Source organism: Crocodylus porosus, unplaced genomic scaffold (genome assembly GCF_001723895.1).
Source record: "Crocodylus porosus isolate Cpor-Errol unplaced genomic scaffold, CroPor_comp1, whole genome shotgun sequence".
Taxonomy (NCBI): domain Eukaryota; kingdom Metazoa; phylum Chordata; order Crocodylia; family Crocodylidae; genus Crocodylus; species Crocodylus porosus.
Window position 1 is genome coordinate 21,751,757 of NW_017728910.1, and position 20,646 is coordinate 21,772,402.

The 20,646-nt window shown below is 42.7% G+C and overlaps 1 protein-coding gene across 1 annotated transcript in view; it reads right to left on the reverse strand.

Moving 5' to 3' along the window:
- Nucleotides 1-399: 399 nt before the first annotated feature.
- LOC109308480 (T-kininogen 2-like) overlaps nt 400-20,646 on the reverse strand; it is a 21,263-nt gene continuing 1,016 nt past the window's right edge. Inside the window, exons 2-11 of the mRNA XM_019532794.1 lie at nt 17,065-17,175; nt 15,544-15,628; nt 11,054-11,202; nt 10,066-10,173; nt 8,099-8,181; nt 6,679-6,683; nt 6,013-6,158; nt 4,534-4,641; nt 3,495-3,581; nt 400-1,582 (exon numbers count right to left, since the gene is read on the reverse strand). Coding sequence (XP_019388339.1) covers nt 1,076-1,582; nt 3,495-3,581; nt 4,534-4,641; nt 6,013-6,158; nt 6,679-6,683; nt 8,099-8,181; nt 10,066-10,173; nt 11,054-11,202; nt 15,544-15,628; nt 17,065-17,175 — 1,389 coding nt within the window. The 3' untranslated portion in view covers nt 400-1,075. The remainder of the gene's footprint in view (nt 1,583-3,494; nt 3,582-4,533; nt 4,642-6,012; nt 6,159-6,678; nt 6,684-8,098; nt 8,182-10,065; nt 10,174-11,053; nt 11,203-15,543; nt 15,629-17,064; nt 17,176-20,646) is intronic.

Below are 20,646 nucleotides of genomic sequence, written 5' to 3' on the forward strand. Positions count from 1 at the left end.
TTCAGAAAATATTTTGGGTTTGGTAGTCACCCAGAATAGACAATTTCTGCTGAACTACAAGCTATGGTTTGTAACAGAAAACAGGGTCTTATGTCAGAAGGTGTCAGATATCTTAAGCATCCCATACTGTCCATAAGCCTGTTCTCAGACCTGTGGTACCTGTGAACATCTCCCACAGGAAAAGCTGTTATTTGCTGTGATTATACTGTACAGCAAATATTCTACATAGCGGAAATAGTTATGCTGCTCAGGAAATGCGTTCCAGCTGGGACTTGCTTAATGATGATATTTTATCTGGGATTCTGTGACCTCTCCCTCCAACGTCTCATCCAAGAAAGCAACTACTGTATATGGTAAAGAATTGGAGAGTATGTTAATAGGAATAAAGAAATTCACAAGTAAAACATTTATATTTTATTGTTTTTCAATTGTCAGTCCAGCGGATGATTTTAAATACCCAAGGGAGGGGTCTTGCCCTGTTTCACAGTGTGACCTCTTTTTCATCACCCTACAGCTATCCTTTGACTAGGTTCCCTCAGATAATTCCCAGAATTCTTTGTACCAGTCCCCACAGTATTTTAAACTTAGCACAATGGGCGTGAGTGTAATACTTTTGGCATCTGAGAAAAAGAACTCACAAATACCTAAATCAGTTCACTTCACTGGAAGACTGAAGAAAGAAACCCACTGTTTCCTCTCACTGTTGCTTGTTCTACATCAGTGTCACAGATTTCAGTGGACTCACTCCTAATGAACACCCTTGTGAGGGGTGAATCAGGTACTGAGAATTGTCTTGTGCTCTGTTCTCAGGATTTGCTAGTGACCTTCTTGAGTATTGTATGTAACTATAGAAACTATTCTTCTAAGAAATGTTTTGGCTTCCAAAGAAAATAGTTGTATAATTTTCTATCTCTGGCCTGAAAAAATGGATCACAGACTGTTCAAATTAAAAGGATAAAGCACCCATAAGGTCAAAATCATCCACATCAGTATTGATAGGTAAAGGTTTTTCTGATTCTGAATTGGGCTTTTCTGATGCATGAGGTTAAAGATCCTCATTTGTAAATAATCTGGGCTATTCAGGAGGATTTGTGAGTTGCATAATTGATTTCCATGGCTTTCCAGGACACTTGGGAACAGGGGGTTCTGGGAGATCTGGAAGCTTATCTAATAAAGAAATATCAGAAGCAATTTCAACAGGGCTAACTGGTTCTGCAGGGATAACAGGGGTAGAAAAATCATCTCCTGGACCCACCATAACCACAGGAGTAGTTAATACATCTGACTGCAATAGACCTTGGCCTACGCTTGGTGGTTGGCTTTCACTTGGGCAATGGACCTTTTCCTCTGATTCTTCAGAAGACTTGTCTTTGGAGTCTTTATGTTTGTCCTTCTTATGATGTTTTTTATGCCGGCACCCAATTTCATGCTCTCTTCCATGCCTCTCTCCATGCTTAGGTCCATGCCCAACCCCACGTGCATGCCTAGCCCGTTGTCCATCCTCATTTTCTTGTGCAGGCCCAATTTCATGCTCCTTAGCCGCTCGGAGAGGGGTGAATCCATTAGAATATCTGATGCCAACCTAAAAGGAAATGCTAGATATTTAGACAAAGAGATTACAGTAATTTAATGATTAGCACATGGTACACCGTTTGGAACAAAATCGTGCTATTCCGTTTGAGGTTGCAGTGTAAACGTTTAAATAAAAATGTTTAAAGCGCCTGTGGAGAGAGGGAGTTTTCTGGGTTGCCTGAGCTCGGTACATTAGTTTCAAATATTTGATAAGGAGCAAACTATAGCTGAGGTGTAATGTGAACCAGTTAACAAAAATGTTTTATCTGGACTAAGTTAGATAATCTTATCCATCTATGATCTGAATGGAAATAATTTAACTATATATAACCATTCTTCCAGAAATATTCAAAATTGTTGGGAGATTATAAGTAAAGAAATTGCTTCATCTGTCACTGATGTTTAGCTGCTTCTAGCATGGAAAAGGACATTGTGGCATAGCCCACTCAGATGAGAGTTGATGCTATTTGTAAGTATGTATATTAGTTCTCATTTGTGAACAATTTTGAAACTAAAGTGCCCTTTGCATAGTCATAAGATATCATATCAAGGAGAAAAAACAATGTGGTAATTTATGTCAGACACTAGTTTCGATACAGGCACAAAGCAAATACCTGGCTCATTTTATTTTGTGAAGCACTACATAATGAATTCTTAGTCGCCAGATTTAAAATATATATTTGGAACCAGTGGGAAATGATTAACATAGGTTAATGTCTACACCCCCCACTCCACCATGCGTTTAAGAATAGGTGATCAACGCAGAGCTTTGTTTCGTGCAGTAATATAGAACATCGTTTATAAGAATGCCTTCTCATCTAACCAACAGAGACTGATTGCTCTTCCTACATCAAATGTCTAACATGGTTTGGCTTCTGCTCATTAGAACACCTGAACCTTATTTAGCCACTGTATGAGGAAACCTAGGGTGAAACCACATTTGAAATCCAATGGCAGGTGTACTATGGTTAGTAGCACAGATATGATCCAAGTGGTCATGGTCAGTTAGTACACATATCCCAGATATGGGTCTGGTATGGTGCAATGGGGGGTTGTGGAAACTGCTGCTTCAGAAAAAACAACTGTCTGCTCCCCTGATAATAAACACAGATTAGCAGTCATTTTTGAGATTTCTGAACTCCTGAGACACATCCACACAAGCCTGTACATGTGGTATGCAGCTCTGGATATCTGTTTTTAGTGGTGCAAACCACACGTGGCGAATGTGACTTCGCGTACCATGCTGAAAATTTGCAGCACAGTGTCAATATTTGATACTGGCATGTCCTTGTCCTGGTATCGTAAAAGTAAAGGGCCGTACAAAGCGGCGTGGAGCACACAGCAGTAGCATGTGTCACCAGAAAAGGAACTTGGCTGTCCACAGCTATGCTCTGGTGGCCAGCTAGATTCTATGCAGCTGGATTGGTGCTGCGGGGGTTGATAATCCTCCGCACCTCATGAATTTGACTTTGATAGTAAAAGCAAAGGAGCAGGCATCCAATCACCAAAACAGTGTCTACGTATTCTGCTGCTTTCTTCTGCATCTTCTGTTCTTTCTCATGTAGCCCAGGATCTCATACATTGCCTTAGCTCAGTGTATGTGTCACAAAGCCACCAGGGTCACAGGGTGAAAGGACGGTTCATGACATTACTAACGTGACAACAAGTAAACATTTCCCTCCTGTCACTTTAGAACAAATCAGAGGTAATCTGAGAACTGAATGGATAGAGGAGAGCAAATATTTTTCCACAACACAGGGTGCATTTACATGTGTGCCCCACTGTGCATTTGTCACTGGGCAATCATGTAGTACTCATGGCTACGGTGGCATAGCATCTCATGTAGATGAGCCTCCTCCCCCTTTACTTACTGTGCTTCAAATAGGCTGAAATGGAAGAATAAATTTATTTAGGATTCGTACCATGACCGCTTCAGTGCAGTTAACCTGAGGGAAGATTTCCTGCTTCCACGGCACCACATATATATTTGCTGTGCAGTCTAAAGATATCTGTGACCAAAGCAAAAAGGAAACATGAGGTTTTAAAACAATAAAGTATCACAAAGAAACAGAATTTTGTGTGTGTAATGATACAGTTTTTTAATGACACTTTTAAACACAATGAATAGGGAATGTATATGTACATCTATAAAATGTAGTTGTTCTAACTATGGAGGTTCCTCTACTGGAAAACATCCCCATTTAGTTTTATTTAGCTTTAGGAAGCTTATATGGATCATACAGTTGAACACACAACAATAATTTGTAGCACTTTTAATGTACAGTGCTTTACAAGATCAGGTAGTTAATCCTCCCAAAAGCTCTGAGATGTAGGGAAGTATCAATGTTGTTATCCCTATGTAAGAAGGGTAAATTGAGGTAGACAGGGATTAAGGGCAAAAGCTGGGTTTGCAGCTCCTTGCAGTCACATTTTTCAATTGGAGAAATGAGCACTATGCAGCTGGGAAGAAAGGAGAAAGGGAATAAAATTCCCCTGCCCACCAGCCCCTCCTGCCTTGGAGCACCATTTCCAGCAGTGCCTCCTTCCACCAAATCCTCTCAGCATCAAATGCATTCACTTCAGCACCACCAGCCGATTTTTCCACCCAGCCATGCTCTCCTTTGTGTCTAGTCCATTGGGCTCATGCCCTCAGGAACACAATACTCCAGTATCTGGGCCTTCCCACACCCTGTCTGCTCCTTCCCACCTTCCAGCTGGATTCACAACTGAGGAAATGGCCCCAAATTGTCCCATCAACTTTGCACCATGTACAGAGACTGTGGCATGAGGGATGGCTGATATTTAGTGAGTTGGTTGGCTAGTGGAAGAGGCAACTGAACCTAGAACCACAATAGTGTTGTTTTACATGAGTTTACGATATACATCCTCCGGTGTTATTCTGTCTGGTGAATTAGGAAACAGGTGCTGGATGCGGTAGCCTGTAGCATCCTGATTACTTACTTTAGAAATTACAGCTTCACAGTCTTCATTTAGTTTCTCCACTTCTGACTTGGAGCAGTTCGTCTCCCGAATACCAAAATGTATCTCATATTTTTTTCCAGCAACTATCTGAAAAATCAGTCAGAAGGTTTCCTCAGTAAATATGCATTTTTTTCTCATACAGGAATCACAGAAAATAAAAATGGTATTCTAAAAAGAAGCAACTGACCCAAAGAATTGTGAGCGTGAAAAATGTCATAATCTACATCCATTTCTGATTGACTCATTTTTTATACTCCATTTGACCTGCTAATATTATAGTATTGCAACTGGAGGAAAAAAGAACATAAATGGCAAAATGACATAAGGCTCAGGAATGGTGGCTTACAGGCATGGGGCAATATAAAAGAAGGCATGTTGCAGAAAGGCAAATAAGCAGGAAGTTGTAGCTGGTACAATTTGGGGAAGTAGAGAAGATGGGGATTTTTTTGTTTTAATCCTGTGCAGCGTATAAACTGATTTGTTTTGGCTTTTTCCCAATTATGTGAGTATTTTTACTTTGAATATGAGTCTCATCACTCAGGATTTTAGTCAATGTATCTTGCTACAAACAAAGAAGCGTGTGTCAATTGAAAGCTGCAGCAGTGAGTATTAAGGTCCCATCTCCCAGTACTGAAATGATAACTGCTTATAATATAAGTATTTGAATTTTTCAAATTCACTAAAGGAAAAGAATTGAGTAGAGGGGTTAGAAGAGGTTTGCATTGCTCTATAAGGCATTTAGCACAGGATAAATTGTGGTGAATATTCATTATTTCCTGACAATGAGACCTGTTTAGGTCTACAATAGGAACTATTTATTTATACAGTGCCATAAGTGTGCATTCTCATTTATTGACAAGTTGAAGATACGGATCAAATTTGGTTACAAATTTGGATTCTGCTCTGCAATTTATAGTGGTGTGAATCTACAGTAACGCTACTTTTGTGACGTTACTATGGTATGTTACCAAAAGCAGAATTTGGAAGTAAGTACTTAGATTATCAAAGAAATAAGGAGGAAATCTATTTTTGAGCCTGTGAAAACTATTGTCAAACAAGGCATCAGAGACTATTATAGGATAGAATGCTGAGCCTGGAGGATTCACTGAATAATCTTACCTAATACCTTACTTTGCATCTTGGACAGCTATAAAATGTTGAAAAGGGTTTGGTAAAGAAAGATGGGGGAAAAAAGCAGATCTCTGAACCTGTATCTATCCATAGGATTTTGGGTCCCTGCCATATTGAAATGGTATTGAAGGAATGATTTTTTTTACTCCCTTTTGGATACAAAGTAAGATGATTGAAATTTTGAGAGTACAGGTGAAATGGTGGTTCAAACTGAGCCTTGATTCAGCTCTTACTTGTAGATGTACCACATCCTAAGCCCATCTCTACAAGATAAGGAGGGATGAGATTAAATGAAACTGAATTTAAAAAGGAAGGTTAAATTCCAACCTGGACTGTGGCATGAAATACGTTTTCAATTTTATAGTAGAAATCAGAAGTGCTCTCTGAATTGTATTTCTCCATGGAAGCCTTCAGTACTTCCTCCAGTTCTGGACTGTCAACTTGGATTGGAACTGGACAGCCTGCACAGACTGGTTTTCTTTCTGCAGTTCCCTCATCAGAAAGAAACATTGGGTTACAAATAAATCCAAAGAATAAAACAAGATGCAGTGTGTATTAGGGCTCGGGAGCCATCTGTTTGGAAATCCATAGCTATCTGAATGGAATGTGTTTGAGCCTAAGAGTCTGAACCTAAATATTTGAGCTTCCGTAGGAGGCATGTATGTTGATGTACTGGAGAAAAATGTAAATTTAACAGTTAAGGCTAGATAGGGTATTTGATCAATAATCTGCTTCTGGAAGTGAGAGTTGTGTATACAAAGTATATTTGGTAGACAAGACACAAACAGACTCATCTGTAAATAGGTGAGTGCTGGATTAAAGGAAATGAGACAACATCCAGCCTTGAAATCTCTGAGTGCACATTATAAGGCATGAGCAACTGTATTTTTGAGAATATCATAAGCATTATTTGAAGAAGAATGTGTCTGGGGGTATGTCCACATTGCATTCAGTAACTGTAGAGTAAAGTAGCTATTGCTGAATCAGGTAGAGGTGGGAACTTTTACCCCCTGAAAAGTTTGTAAGCTATCAAACTTAAAAATAAAATTAAGGACATGAAATACAAATGGTGGCAACACTACACATTAGTGGGCAAGCTCTGGGAAGACACCAGCCTGGGATAGCTGTGGCTGTATAGTTTATGAAGGGGATATTCATAGAAAATCCAGTTTTGACCATGTTGTTCCATGTATCTTTTTGGACACATCTGTATCTTTGTGTAGGCCCTACATGGTGGACTTCTCTGCCATGTGGGAGAGTGGACTGGAGCTTCTTGGAAAATCTAGATTTTCTGGAAGCATATCTGAAAAATCACTTAGTGAAGATGAATGGTGTGACATTAATGTCTGTTGAAAGATCCTCTTCTGGCAGTGATGGGAGAAAGGAGTAAGCAAGTTGATTCTACCTTTAAGTAAAGTTTAGGGGTACTTGTACACATGGCGCCATTACCATGTACATGGGATGACAGTGTCACTGTGTGGCTTAATGGTGTCACCCTGTATACATGCAAGAGTTTTGGGGGCTTACAATGAGTTTGCAATGTTGCTAATAGCAACAACACAGTTGTTAGCTTGCCCTCTGGTTGCAAGAGGGACAGGCAGGATCCGCAGAAAATAAAGATAAGGCTCCTTGCTGCTTCTGCCTTCGGCAGTCTCCTGCCGCTGGCAGGACACTTGGGGCCACCTGGGAATGGGCTGGCTTGCCCCTGGGGCAGTGTGGGAAGATGGCAGGATGGTGGTTGGGTTTGGTTGAAGCTGGAGAAGGCTTCGGGGCCAGTGCACAGGGTGCTGGTAGCCCTGGTGGGCTGCTTGCTGGCCGGGTGCTGCCCCAGCTTGGAGGCGCCTGATCCAACATGTCCCTGAGCCTGCCCGGGCTTCCAACACTCCATGCACCATCCCCACCACCTTCTCCGGTCACCAGTCACTGTAATGTGGTGGAAAAATTGAAACCGTGTTCAAAAACACTGTTTCAGTTTAGGGGGCATAAAAGAAAACCTTGAGGACTAAACCTCTGTCATGTGTACAAGCGGAATAGATGAAAAATCGTTAGGTGAAAAATCATGCTGTTGAAGCTGCTCTGCAGACCTTTATATTGGGTTTAACTCTAAGATCCCAAGCCATTCCTGTTTTGAGCCCAGTGGCCAGCCCAACATACCATAGTAGACAGAAGGTGGTGGACAGATCAGAGATAACAACTTTCCCTGCTGTTTTACCTACTTTTAGGAAATGAGAAAATGTTGTATTAATATTTCCCGGTGGGAGGGGAAAAGACCTTTGATTTTTTTTTCTTTCCCAGCAGCATTTCTCCTCTCATTATTTTCTCAGTGACTTTACTTTTGATTACACATTCATTTGTAATTGTCACACATCAGCTGGAGTTTCACCACTTTCCAGATGATGGTAATCTCCACATACCTGGAACCATGCATTTTTCTGCGATGTTTGCAATTGTGTTGCTGAGGTCCACAAAAGCCTTGGCTTCACAGTGACCTTCAGGCTGCATTTCAAAAAGAAACAACAGTTCTTAAGAATACTGAACTCATGTAAATGTCCCAGTTCCCCTGCTTATAGGGGAAAAAAGACTTTGAGCTCGATTGGATAGTTATGAATGCTACTGACTGCCTTTGGCTTCTCTGAGAGTGTAAGGTGATTAATCCTTTGAGAACCAAGTCTTTGGGCTGTTCCCTGAGCTGTTGCCTCTTGTGGTTCGGAGCACACAGTAGTAGAATTTGCACTAGAAGATAACGATTCAAATGCATTAGTTTGAGGCTAGTACAGCTGCAGATACGTTGACAAGACCTGACAATCTCTAACAAATGCTACACAGAACCATAGACTCACAGAACATGAAGGTTGGAAGGGACCTCTGGAGCTCACATGTAGTCCAACCCCCTGCTCAAAGCAGGACCAGCCCCAACTAGATCATCCCAGCCAAGGCTTTGTCTAGCTGGGTCTTAAAACAAACTTCAAGGTCCACCACTTCTCAGTCCCAGTGTTTTACTGCCCTATTATTCTACTCCCCTGTATGTGGTCAGCTCATAAAGTTACTTAACAGTTGGGTAGCTAAACAGTTGTGACCTAGTACTACCAGCCATGTGATCGGTCTTACAGTTCTGGGAACTTTGCTGAATTCATGAATCCTTTGAGAGAGTTGGAAATGGAGGTTCAAACAGATGAAGTGATGAGCTTAAGGTTAACTAGCAAGTCTGTAATGCCAGGACATGGACCCAGATAGTCCAACAGTCACTTCCTTATCAATTCAGAACAGAGTGGTCTCATCCCTTTTCCTTCCAGACAACACTTCTGAAGAGGCACGTCCCCTTAATAACTTGTGAACAGCAATCAGAGAGATGTTTTGCAGTGACACTTATCTGCCACACATAAATTTTGCTGACATATAAGTAGCTTTTGGTAGCCTGCTCATTACTGTCCATTACAGTCCACAACATGAGTTTGGCAATGGTAGGGATGAAGAGGTCATTTTTCCTCGAGAATGCTTAGAATCATAGAAAAATAAGTTTGCCAGAGACCTCAACCCCCTGCTCCAAGTAGGACCATCCCCAACTAGATCATTCCAGCCAGGGCCTTGTCGTGATGGGCCTTAAAAACCTCCAAGGGTGGAGAGCCTACCACCTCTCTAGGTAATCCATCGCAGTGTTCACCACCCTCCCAGTGAGAAAGTTTTTCCTAATATCCAACCTAAACCACCCTTGCTGAGACTTCAGGCCATTGTTCCTTGTCCTGTCATCTGCCACCACTGGGAATGGTCTCACTCCATCCTCTTTGGAAGCACCCTTCAGCTAATTAAAGGCTGCTATCAAATCCTCCATTGGTCTTCTCTTCTGCAGACTAAATAAGCCCCACTTGCATAAGCCACTCTCCCATTGGAAAAGCTTCTGTGCAAGCCAGCTGGTAATTCCGTGCAGCATAGCTGAAATATGTATTTATTTATTAGTTCCAGCAAACCTTTCCTACTCAGATGCTATGCAGAAGAATGGGAATTTGGCTACTTACTTTCCTTAGGAGCTAGCTGCCTGAAACTATGTAAAGCATTTGCCATTTTAGTGATGACTTTACTGCTTTCCCAGGCAGAGTACTTGGCCGGGATCTCGTTTAAAATAAAGCTTTATTGGTTTAATGAGACTTGTCTGGTCGCCTACATGAACCTGCAGACTTTTCAAGAGCCCTGATTCAGCATAGCACTCAAACATGCCACTTACTGTTCAGTACCATCAACGAGCACGTGTTTAACTTTAAGCCTATGCTGAAGTCCCAGTGACCTAAAGTGGAGCAAACATTTAACTATTCTGCAGAATCAGAATCTTTCTCGTCGTTATTATTTCCTAACATGTATATTCAGCTATATGTGAAGATTACTTACAGCTCCAGAAACGGGCTTGCAATCTGGATGTAAATCGTGATATTTATCCTTTGAGCAATTTGTCTCTTTGATCTTATATTCAACTTCATAGTTTGTTCCAGCTACCACCTAGAACAGATTTTCAGGAGATTCTCAAATGATTCAGTAAGTCTTTGAGAAATAAAATTTATTTAATAAAGTCACCAAATGGACAGCAAGGTCATAACATTTTTGCAGGGCCTTCAATCCAAAGCTTTCAATCATGCTGCAGTTTGTAAGCCAGATCGCATCCCAGCACAGCAGGAAAATATGATCCTTGTTTTGCACAGGGAAGGAAGCAGAAAGCAGACCAGCAGATTATCCTGGCGAGAGGGATTGGAGTGGCACTTGGGGAGGGTGCAGGGCTAATTTGTTGCATGCCTGCCAAACAAGTTGTCCCTCACTGCCATAAAACACATCAGTCACTGACAGTATGCGTTGGCAAGAGGAACAGCTGAAGTAATACTGAATATTGCTCAAAGACAAACCATACTTAATAACAGCCTAGAGTCCATAGCTAGAAGCAGTGACAGTCAGGTGTTCAACAATGTGTGCCTCAGTTTCCCCTTCTATAGAAGTGAAAAACGCTATATAGTTTGGATTATAAGTCTACCTTTCCCCCACCAGAAGAGGCATAAAAATTGCCCTTGACTTCTGTGTAGGATGAACCTAAAACCTGCCTGCTGACAATCGGCCTTTCATTGCACTGTAATATCTGATTTTTGGTTGACCTTAAAAACATCAACCAATATTCAAGAGATTTTTTTTCCCTAAAATTAAATCTGAAAACATGGGTTTTGCTTATATGCAAGATTGACTTATAATTGGAACAATACAGTATTATTCGTACAGCACACATCTTATCACTGTGAAGTATAACATAAAAATGTAATAAAAACAAGGAATATGTGCATAGGAGGAGCCAAAGTACTATCTTCTCTAAAATGAAGGAAAAATCCAATATACCAACCTGACTTGTGGCTTTAATTATTTCACCAACATCATAAAGGTAGTGTTTCTCACTTCTATTGTTGAAATTTTGAACAGCAAGCTTCAGAATGGGTAGCAAAATTGGACTGTCTCTATCCATGGGATGTTTGCATCCAGCACACACATGAGCTGGAAAACAAACCAACCAAAAAATTAATGAGATTTTTCTGAAAGAAACAGCTTCACTTATTGTTGTAGCCTTGATAGTGCAAGATGCATCTTAGAAGGAAGGGTTCTTTGCTTATATCATTTTTTGGATCAACCGCATAGTTGGGAGGAATATTAGACAAGCTTTTGGGTACTATGGACATTTATACATATGCTCCGGGATGGGGTGCTCTAATTCAAGCAGCTCTGAGAGCCGCTATCACGAAATCCCCTTGCTTCTCGCTGACTAGGCGTAAGTGAACTCTTAGTGCCACAGTGGGCTGGAAGAGGCCTCACAAGACTACCTTGTTTAACCCTCTGCCCAAGGCCTGTGTCTAAATTATCCCAGCCAAATGTCTGTCTATCCTGCTCCTAACAGCAGCCAAAGAGAGAGACCCACAACCTCTCTAGGTAATTTATTTCAGTATTTAATCACCTTCCCAGTTACAAAGGTCTTCCTACTGTACAACCTAAATCTCCCTCCTTGCCAATTATTATTTGTCATGCCCCCTGCGGATACAGATAATAGGTGATCACTCTCCTATTTATATCAATCCTTTTTATAGCTGAAGACAGTTATCAAAGTCTCGCTTGGTTTAAGGAGTGAGAATTTTTACTCCCTTCAAATAGACAGCAATACAGCAATACAGATCTAGATGCAAGTCCCTGGAGGGACATATAGACTTTCAGTTTTGGTTCAGTACAGCAAAATTGGGATCCACATCTGGAATCAGATACTAAGCCCTTCAGCCCTACATTTCTGAAGTCTTGGAATCTAAGATTTAGTTTTAGGCTTTTTCTTCTCTATTTTTAAGAAGAAATTATAACACATAGCTCTGATGATGTTTGAGAAAGGATATCATTTATCAGCAAGGGAGAAGAGAATGGCAAAAGCCACTGGCAGGGCCGGATTAACCCTTTAGTGGGCTCAAGGGCAAAAAAACCTGTGGACCCCTACTTCATACTGTATATTTCCATATATTCTATTCACTCAATAATTATAATATGTAAAATAAACACAACTTGGGTCCCTTTTTTCCTTAGCACCCTAGGCATGTGCCTAGTTTGTGTATGCATTAATCTGGCCCTAGCCACCAAATACCCCAGTTACAGTTGCAATAAAGAGAGATTTCCCTGAGGTCTGGTTTTACAGAACAGCTCACAATCTACGGAGAGCTTATATTCTCCACAAAGCATTAATATTTGAACTGGCAGCTTTTCTGGTGAGCCACCATGATGTAGAGCTCCCGTACAGTTTTACATTCAGCTGCTCAACAGACATATTGGCCAGGGACAGACATTACATATAAACTGGTTTAAGTGATCAGAAACTGGTTTAAACCTGTAACAGAACAGATGTTCGGCACACATAAACCAGCTTGAGAATGGGGGAAACTGGTCTGAGATAAACCTGGTTGAATGTAGTATCACAGATTCATAAATTCATACATGCTAGGGCTGGAAGGGACCTCAACAGATCATCAAGTCCAACCCCCTGCCTAGACAGGGAAGAGTGCTAGGGTCAGATGACCCCAGCCAGATGCTTATCCAGCCTTCTCTTAAAGACCCCCAAGGTAGGAGAGAGCACTACCTCCCTTGGAAGCCCAACCAGACTTAACTGATTTGGCTCAAACTGGGTTATGCAATGTCTGTCCCAGACCCCTTGCTGGTTTAAATGAAATCAGACTCCCCCCAGCATCCCGGCATGCTCTCTGGGCAGGGATCTCTGCTCTTCAGCACAGCTGGCCCTTCCCCTCTGCTCCCTGGCTGCAGCTCTGACAGTCTCTGCAGGCGTCTGCCTGGCTTCTGCTTCCCCACTCCCCTCACCAGTGCCTGCTAAGCAAGCATTCCCCCGTCCCTCACAGACACCTCTCAGCATTAGCTAGCAGACCACGTGCTGGCTGCTTCCGAGCTGATGCACATGGAACAAAGGCAGAATCACCAGACAGCTGGTAATGTGCCTCTGTTGTTTTCTTAATGGGGTGAGAAGCACAGACTTAGGGGTGATAAACATCCCCTGTTGGGTTGCTGAGGAGGAAGGAAGCACCCCCCCAATCAGAGCGTCCTGCAGGGGCGTGGCCACACCCCCCTCAGCTCAGCACTGTGGAAAGGAAGTGGGGGCTTCTAGCCTGAGCCACTGCAGGCATGTGCCTACATTTCTGGGATGTCTGTCTGGTTACAAAACTGATTTAGCCTAGCCAGGTTAGACTAACCTCCAGTGATTGAATCAATTGTCCCTAGCCATTGTGAGAGCTGCCTCTAACTTTTGCCCAGGCAGCCCAATGCTTATCAGTTTTCAGCAAAATCAACTTTCAGGCACCACCACGATGGGCTATTTTTGACTAAAAGCCTAAATGGAGGAGGCTCTAGACTGTGTTCCCTACCACTAACCCTGTTACCCCTGTTTTCTGCCTGATAATGATGGGTTGGATTTTCATACATTAATTTCATAGTTCAATGCATAAATTAATTTCATAACTCAGTGAACTTGAGAATCAAAGTGAGTATTAGATCTCTATGGAATTGAGGTAGTGTTTGTGGGCCTGATCCTCACCTGATGTAAACTGGCTACAGTGGAACAATTTAAGGACATGGTAGAACTGTTCCAGTACTAATGGCTGAACAATATGGTGCTCACATATGAGAGACTGAGCTGTGAAATCATTCACCAGGCTGAACCCATTGCTATTGACCTCTTTCCACAGGAATCTTTGGATGAGATTCTGCTCTTAATGCCAGTGTGGATTATTTCCAGCATGTACATGTTGTAGCTACTCCTGATTCACATCAGAGTAACAGAGCAGAATCTGACCCTTCAGATTCTTGTCGGCCAGTGGCATGGCAAAGCAGTTATATCCGTTACAAAAAACCAAGTTCCTATTTTCAGTGATCAGTCAGAAACCAGACAGATCAAGTCACAGAGTGCATTCTGTTCTAAAGAGGCTATGGTTTTAACTCTTTTCTTGAGCTGTGAACAAACTTGTATATTTTTCACTAGCTTGGTAAAAGAGCAGTGCTTCTCATGCTGCCTGGCTAAGATACTGAATTCAAATTTATATTTGTAGTTTTACAAGTGAAGATTTAAATGCATATCTCACATTACTCCTCTGTGTAATACACATACTTCTCATTAACTTTACTGGCACTAGATGTCACCATTGCCCTGCAAATGCATCTGAAATCAAATAAGATGTAGTTGGCAGTAAAACCTGGAGACTGTCTACCCTGCAGGCACTGCATACACTGAAGCTAGCTTTAAACTAGCCGGCTGGGGTACTGTTACCTGTATAGCCACAGGAACGTGGGAGTCAGGATAAGCTGCAAAACACATATGTGCTAGGCTGGGTAGCCTACTCTGAGCTCTGCGCTGCTGCAGCTGCATTGGTAGCAGTCCCTAAAGTATGCTAACTGCAATCACAGCCATGACTGCAGTGTGCCATGGCTCTGATGGGATGATTGAATTGCGGATGGTCCTGCCTTGAGCAGGAGGTTGGACTACGTGACCTCCTGAGGTCTTTTCCAACCCTAAATTTCTATGAGTCTATGTTTACATCCCTCTGGATACTTAAATAGAGAAGCCCAGCTCCGATGCATTCGAGCCTGGTAATGTCTTTCCAATAAAGGAATGTATTCCAGGGGCATTTCACGGATATCCATGCAGATGTGTAGATTATAAGCAAGCAGTGTAGTGCCAATCAAGTGGCCTAAGTATTTTCCTTTGAAAGGGTCATTTTCAGATTCCACCATCTTTTGATGATTCCACCACTGTCAGACTTTTACTCTGGAGGATAAATCTGTCCACTTTACTTTTTTCTCTGTGAAGCCTCTTTTTTGTGGCAAGTTTCAGTAAAATGAGTGCAGCCCTTTATATTTTGGAAGAAAGTGAGAAACTACAGTTTTCCCATGCAACAAAGCTTTTTGTTGTTTCAGTATTTGGGGGATCGAGACTTAAAATTTGATGAGAGGGAAGCAAATCCCTAGGTCATAGATGTGCCTTTGATCCAGTGAAAATCCTTTTTGATTTGGTAGAGACCTAAGGGTTTCAGAGGTACTTTGCTCAGGTGCTTTGGGTTTCTTTACACAAAACCAAATTTTACTAATAATCTATTGGTGTTTCATTGACTCAGCACTTACATGCATAAGAAGGTAGAGCAGAATTTCACTTTCTCCTTGCATGGTGGCCTATGATATATGATTAATGAGGTCCTGAATGGAGTGATGCAATGCTCCTTTCTTTAAAATTACCAGAAGATCTCAACGTACGCTCTTTTGTTTTTTGTTTTAGTCAGTACTTACCTAATGTCCCCCTGAACAGTCACGTACCTGGCCTGATTCTGCATTCCTGTGAAACATTACTTATTTTCTGGGTCTTGTCAATGTAAACTTCAGCAGTACATTCTCCTGATTCCTACAGACACAGATGACGCCATTTATTTTTAATTCACTTGATGCAGCAATCCAGTTAGAACCACACCTATTGGTGTGAAATATTCCTGAAGCATTTTGTTGAAACAGAATACAGTCAGGAAGTGTAACCAGTGCTTAGTGGATAAGAGGAATACAGGCTGACATGAGGAATCATGATTGTTCATGAAGGACTGTCGGGTTTACTGTCTAAATTAGTCCAAGATTTTGCTGTGGAAGGGGCGGGTTGGCTGATCACAGGAAAGCGGGAGCTGGGCTAAGCAGATAGTATGAAAGGTATCTTTTGTTTCATGATTAACAAATGTGGTTGGAATCTCTAATTTTATATTGCAACTCTTTCTTAATTAGCTAATGCACCTGGCGCCTGGAATGCATACATTTCAATAAACAAAGAATGCCTCATTTGCAAACTTAACTACCGGGGCTAAAGCTGCCCCCTGCTAGCACAGAATCTGGATCTCAGGGGGCAGCTGGGCGCACAGCACTTCATGGTGATTCAGGTGGGACCCGAGGTTTGTGGAGTAGGGGCCAAACAGGAATTATACAGGTACTGAGGTGTACTGAATCCTATGGCTGCCCTATTTACAGCCTGTCCCTGGGACGGGCTGGCTGCAAATCTCCATTGGAAGGAAGCTTGTGATTCTTTGAACTGCCATCAGGCCCTCCTCGTGAATTTTCTACCCCTCTCCTACTCAGGGTGGTTTTTACTGGTACAGACCTAGAGTCAATTTGCTCCAAGCTTTCCATACGTGCATGTGGTATCTATTGTGATAGTTGCCCCCAGTGTATACAGACTGCTCCAGCCTCTTGTACCATGCCTACTTACACTGCAGTTTTAGTTTGAAAATGTTTTGCATAAAAATAGCTCCTCCCTGCTCAGCAGGTCTGGCCCTTGAAGGCACCCATCGATTTGGTGATGAAAACACTTTTAGATTGCATTTGACTCCTGTCAGCCCTCCAAAGACAACTCCGCGAAGAGAATGAGGCAGCTTCTATTCCTTCTCAAGTGCCACAAATGAAAACATTCACTTAATGCCAAGCATTTCCATATGTGCAATCTCACTGAAGGCAACACAGGTTATACAGATTTAACACAGGGCACAACTCAGCCTGCTGAATCTTTTTTCTACCAGTAATGGCATGTAAAGAGAGAGCTCATGACTTGACTTCCACACACTAAGTTGGGTTTGTAGGGCTGGCAGGTAGCAATAAGTGTGAGGGGACCCAGCTACATCTTTTTACTTTTTACTTGCAGGAGCACATCTTTTCTGCCAGCCTAGTGAAACACAACCCCACAATGCCATTGGCACAGTCGCTTTTCAAAGCAGAACTGCACACTTTCCCCAGGAGACTGGTAACTGGTGGATTACATTGCTATTTCCAGAAAGAGAATTTTGAAAGAAGAGGGCAGCCACTTACAGCTTCCACAGATTCTCTGTAATCACAGTCTTGCCAGGCTTTGCCTTCCCCAATGGTACAAGTGCTCTCTCTTATTTGATACTTCACAAAGAACTGTGCGCCAGGACCTGCCTGGGAAAAAAATCAACAACATGAAGTCATCATTCGCACTCTAATAAGACAGCAGAGCATTGGAGGCAATGAGTATTTCAAAGAGCTAAGGTTAACTTACCCATGTACAGCAAGGAGGTATAAAATGGGCTTCAAATTAGCTACTGGTCTCCACTGAGCTGATCTCTAAAATCTTTCTGACCCAGTAATTTACCCTGCCAAATACAGACTTTGTTCTAGTTAGCCATTGCTGAGGCTGTTCAAAACACTGTCTCTCCGATGGAGGAAGGTTGAAAGAGAAACAGTTATGTTTTCAATACTCCTTTGTAGTCTGTGCACTCTGATTAAGAAAATGTGGGTTGCTAGTTCAATGGTCTGCAGGTCTGTCGTTGTGGACCGTGCTTGAGTCAGACTTTATCAGTTTAGCAGGGCTGAGCGAGTTCGGCAGAAGGATGAGAAACTGTCCCAGGAAAACCCTGGCAGAACGCAGACTGGCGCTGATAATATAGTAATAGATACTTCTCTCCATGCCCCAAACTCAGTAGCAAATCAGTGATCTCACATGGCAATTGGAGGCACTGCAACATGTAAGATGCAGCTTATGAGTGAGATGTTAAACCAAGCTTATTACTGGTTTTAGTCACTAGGGATTCGGTGGTAACCTCACCAAAGCTGAGTCTGCACCTGCAGGTGATTACATTTGTCTTCCTTCAAGTCCTTGCAGCCTTGAACTGGAGGTAGATCCCCAGGTCTGCCATGCTGAAGCCAAGTGGGTGATGGTGGAGTGATGCTGGATTTGTACTGAGAAAATTGAGAGGAGACTTTGGCCCAAGGCTTTCTCTTATTTCCTGTTGTATATTGTCAAGCATTGCAACAGACCTGCTGCAGCTCCCTGGGCCGTGGAATACCTACCAAAGGTTTTCTAAAAATATACTGGGCCGAATCATCTGCTGATGTAAACTAACTCTTAAGGAGCAAATGGACTTCTACGGATCCTCCAGTGGTTTAATTTTTAAGTCAGATTGCCCTTTGCCTAAAGCCAGGAATAATAACTCAGTTCAGTCCAATGAATTGTAGGTGTAAACAAGAGAGGGGGTTGCCTCTTTGTTTTATTGTTTGTTGCTTTGTTTCATTATTATTACCAATAGCTATGCCTTTCACTGGGGCAGGCTCAATCTCTCGTCACTCAGCTTTTATGTTTTAGTAGCTTATCAATAATGAATGTACATGAAAATGTAATAACAAGGCAATTAATTAATGCATTTGGTGTTGCAAGACTGCCGAAATGTAAAGTCTACTTCCTGTTTAGAGGAAGCATTAAGAACGTGGCCAATTCTTTCAATAGCCTTGGTCACTCACGGAGTGTGTGGGGTGGGGCGGGGGTGCTCAGTGGCGTGGGTGAGGGGAAAGCAAATGTTATCCTCTGGACTGCTGCATAGCATCAGCAGTGTCAACTGTCTTGTGCCCAGGCTTCCTTCAGATTGGATCCGGGTGTCCTGTTCATTTTCCCCCACCCCATACACACGTATTGGGGGCAGGGCTGTGCCTATTTTTGCATCAGCTCCCAGATGCCAGGGGGAGCATCATTCTGCTTGCCCCACTCACTCCCCGTCCCCCAGATACATTGCTTCATGTGACACTGCTCTGCTTGGTTCGTATGGCCAGGCAGGGGCTGCGCAGAGCTTTCCCTGCTACAAGAAAGACTCTCCTGGAGAAGGAGGGATCCTGGCACCCCTTCACAGTCAGCACCCAGGATGGGTGCCCCCCTCACCCCACAGCTGTTGGGTCTCTTCTTAGCTGTGCAGCTGAATCCCTCTGTGCATTCAGGCCTGGGCCAGGATAGGCCTGGCTTTTCTTTTTTGAGTTATTTTGCAGTTTTCTGATCCGGCAGAGCTGAGGATCAGGGCTAGGAATTTTGGAGGGTGTGGCTTGCTGACTGAAGCCTCAAAGCCACCATGCAGAAGTGGAAATCAGTGCCCTACAGCTTTCCAGGGAGCAATGAGGGGCCCCTTGCACTGCGGAAGGACCTATGCTCACTAGCAGCTCCCCAAGATGCAGCAAATCCCAAGGAGCAGCTCGTAGGACTCTCCTGCTAAGTAGCAGGTATTGGGGTGCAGGCCCCCAGAGCTATCCCTTTGGGTGACCCCCAAGCCCAAGACTGTCTGGGTATAGTTGAACCCTCTCCAAGAGGGTGCAACTTATAAACTGTGCTTTATAGTTGTTAGTGTTTTAAATTGCACTTGGTATTTTTGTGTGTTTACCTTGCCTTTATTTTCTATAATAAATCTGTCCTTTTATATTTACTCTGCATGCAAGGAGGAGGCTTTATTTATGAGCAAGATCCCAAACAAATTCAGTGATCCAGTGGGGGCTTGAGAAAATTTCTCTGGTACCCTGGAATTTGCCTCTTGTCCCTGGGGCTCTTGGACCCTTCTGCCTTTACCTCCTTCCAGCGTATGTTGGCTGATGTCAAGCATAGAAAACATGGAGCCTAAGTGTCAGGAGATATAAATTCTAGTCCCACTTCTACTGCTAGCTCACTTTATGACCTTGAACATGCCTGCATAAAGTGCTTTGAGATCTTTGTGTGTAAAATAGTCTAATGATTCATACTGAAATCTAGTGCGGCAGGAAAACAAATGTGAATGCTGGTCAAAGGAAAAAGCAATGCCTCCCATTATCCTCCTAGTAACATTGTCTTTGTGTGGCCCTTGGGAGTAAATACTCTTGTTTGATTAATGCTGAACAGAAAAGACTGGAGGCAAAAGATCCTGCCTGACCTTTTTTCCTCCAACTTCGGCTTCCTTCATGTTTGACTAAGAGAGTGCCTGGTCTTTTTTTGATAAAGATGTGACTCAGAACTAGCCCCAATCACATATCGTCCACAGATAATTTATTCAAAATATTTCCATCATTGGTTAAGTCCATTATTTGGAATTTTTATCATGACTGTTACCAGCTCTTCTCAGGAGAAGACCACATTAAACTTCCTCACAAGCGAGCTTCGCCAGCAGGAAAATTTTCCTAGTGGTGAGTAAACAACATTCGCAACACAGAAAAGGAAACAGGTTCACTTAGTAGGGTGACAAGTTGTGGCAGTAGTAGAGTTGGGAACAGACACCTTGGTTGTCTGACTTAGTCCTGCCCTGGTGGCATTGGAGAGACTCAGTCATATGATAGGGCCAAATTCTGATACATTTACTCATGTGGAGTAGCATGTTGCTCCTCAAGTGGATCCATTGATTTCAAAGGAGCTACATAGTATGCCTGTGCAAAGCGGCTAGTATTCAATTCAGATTCGGCCAATTCGGGGGGGCAGTGATTCAATTTGGTGATTTGAATCACTGTCCCTATTTGATTTGGCCGAATCTCTGAATCAGCCAGGCCATGCCCATCCCCCGCCTCTCTCCCAGCCCAGCAATGGCTGCCCCAGCTCCCGGCACTTGTAAAAAAAAAAGAAGCCTCGGATCACCAGGTGCTGCTGGGTGGGAG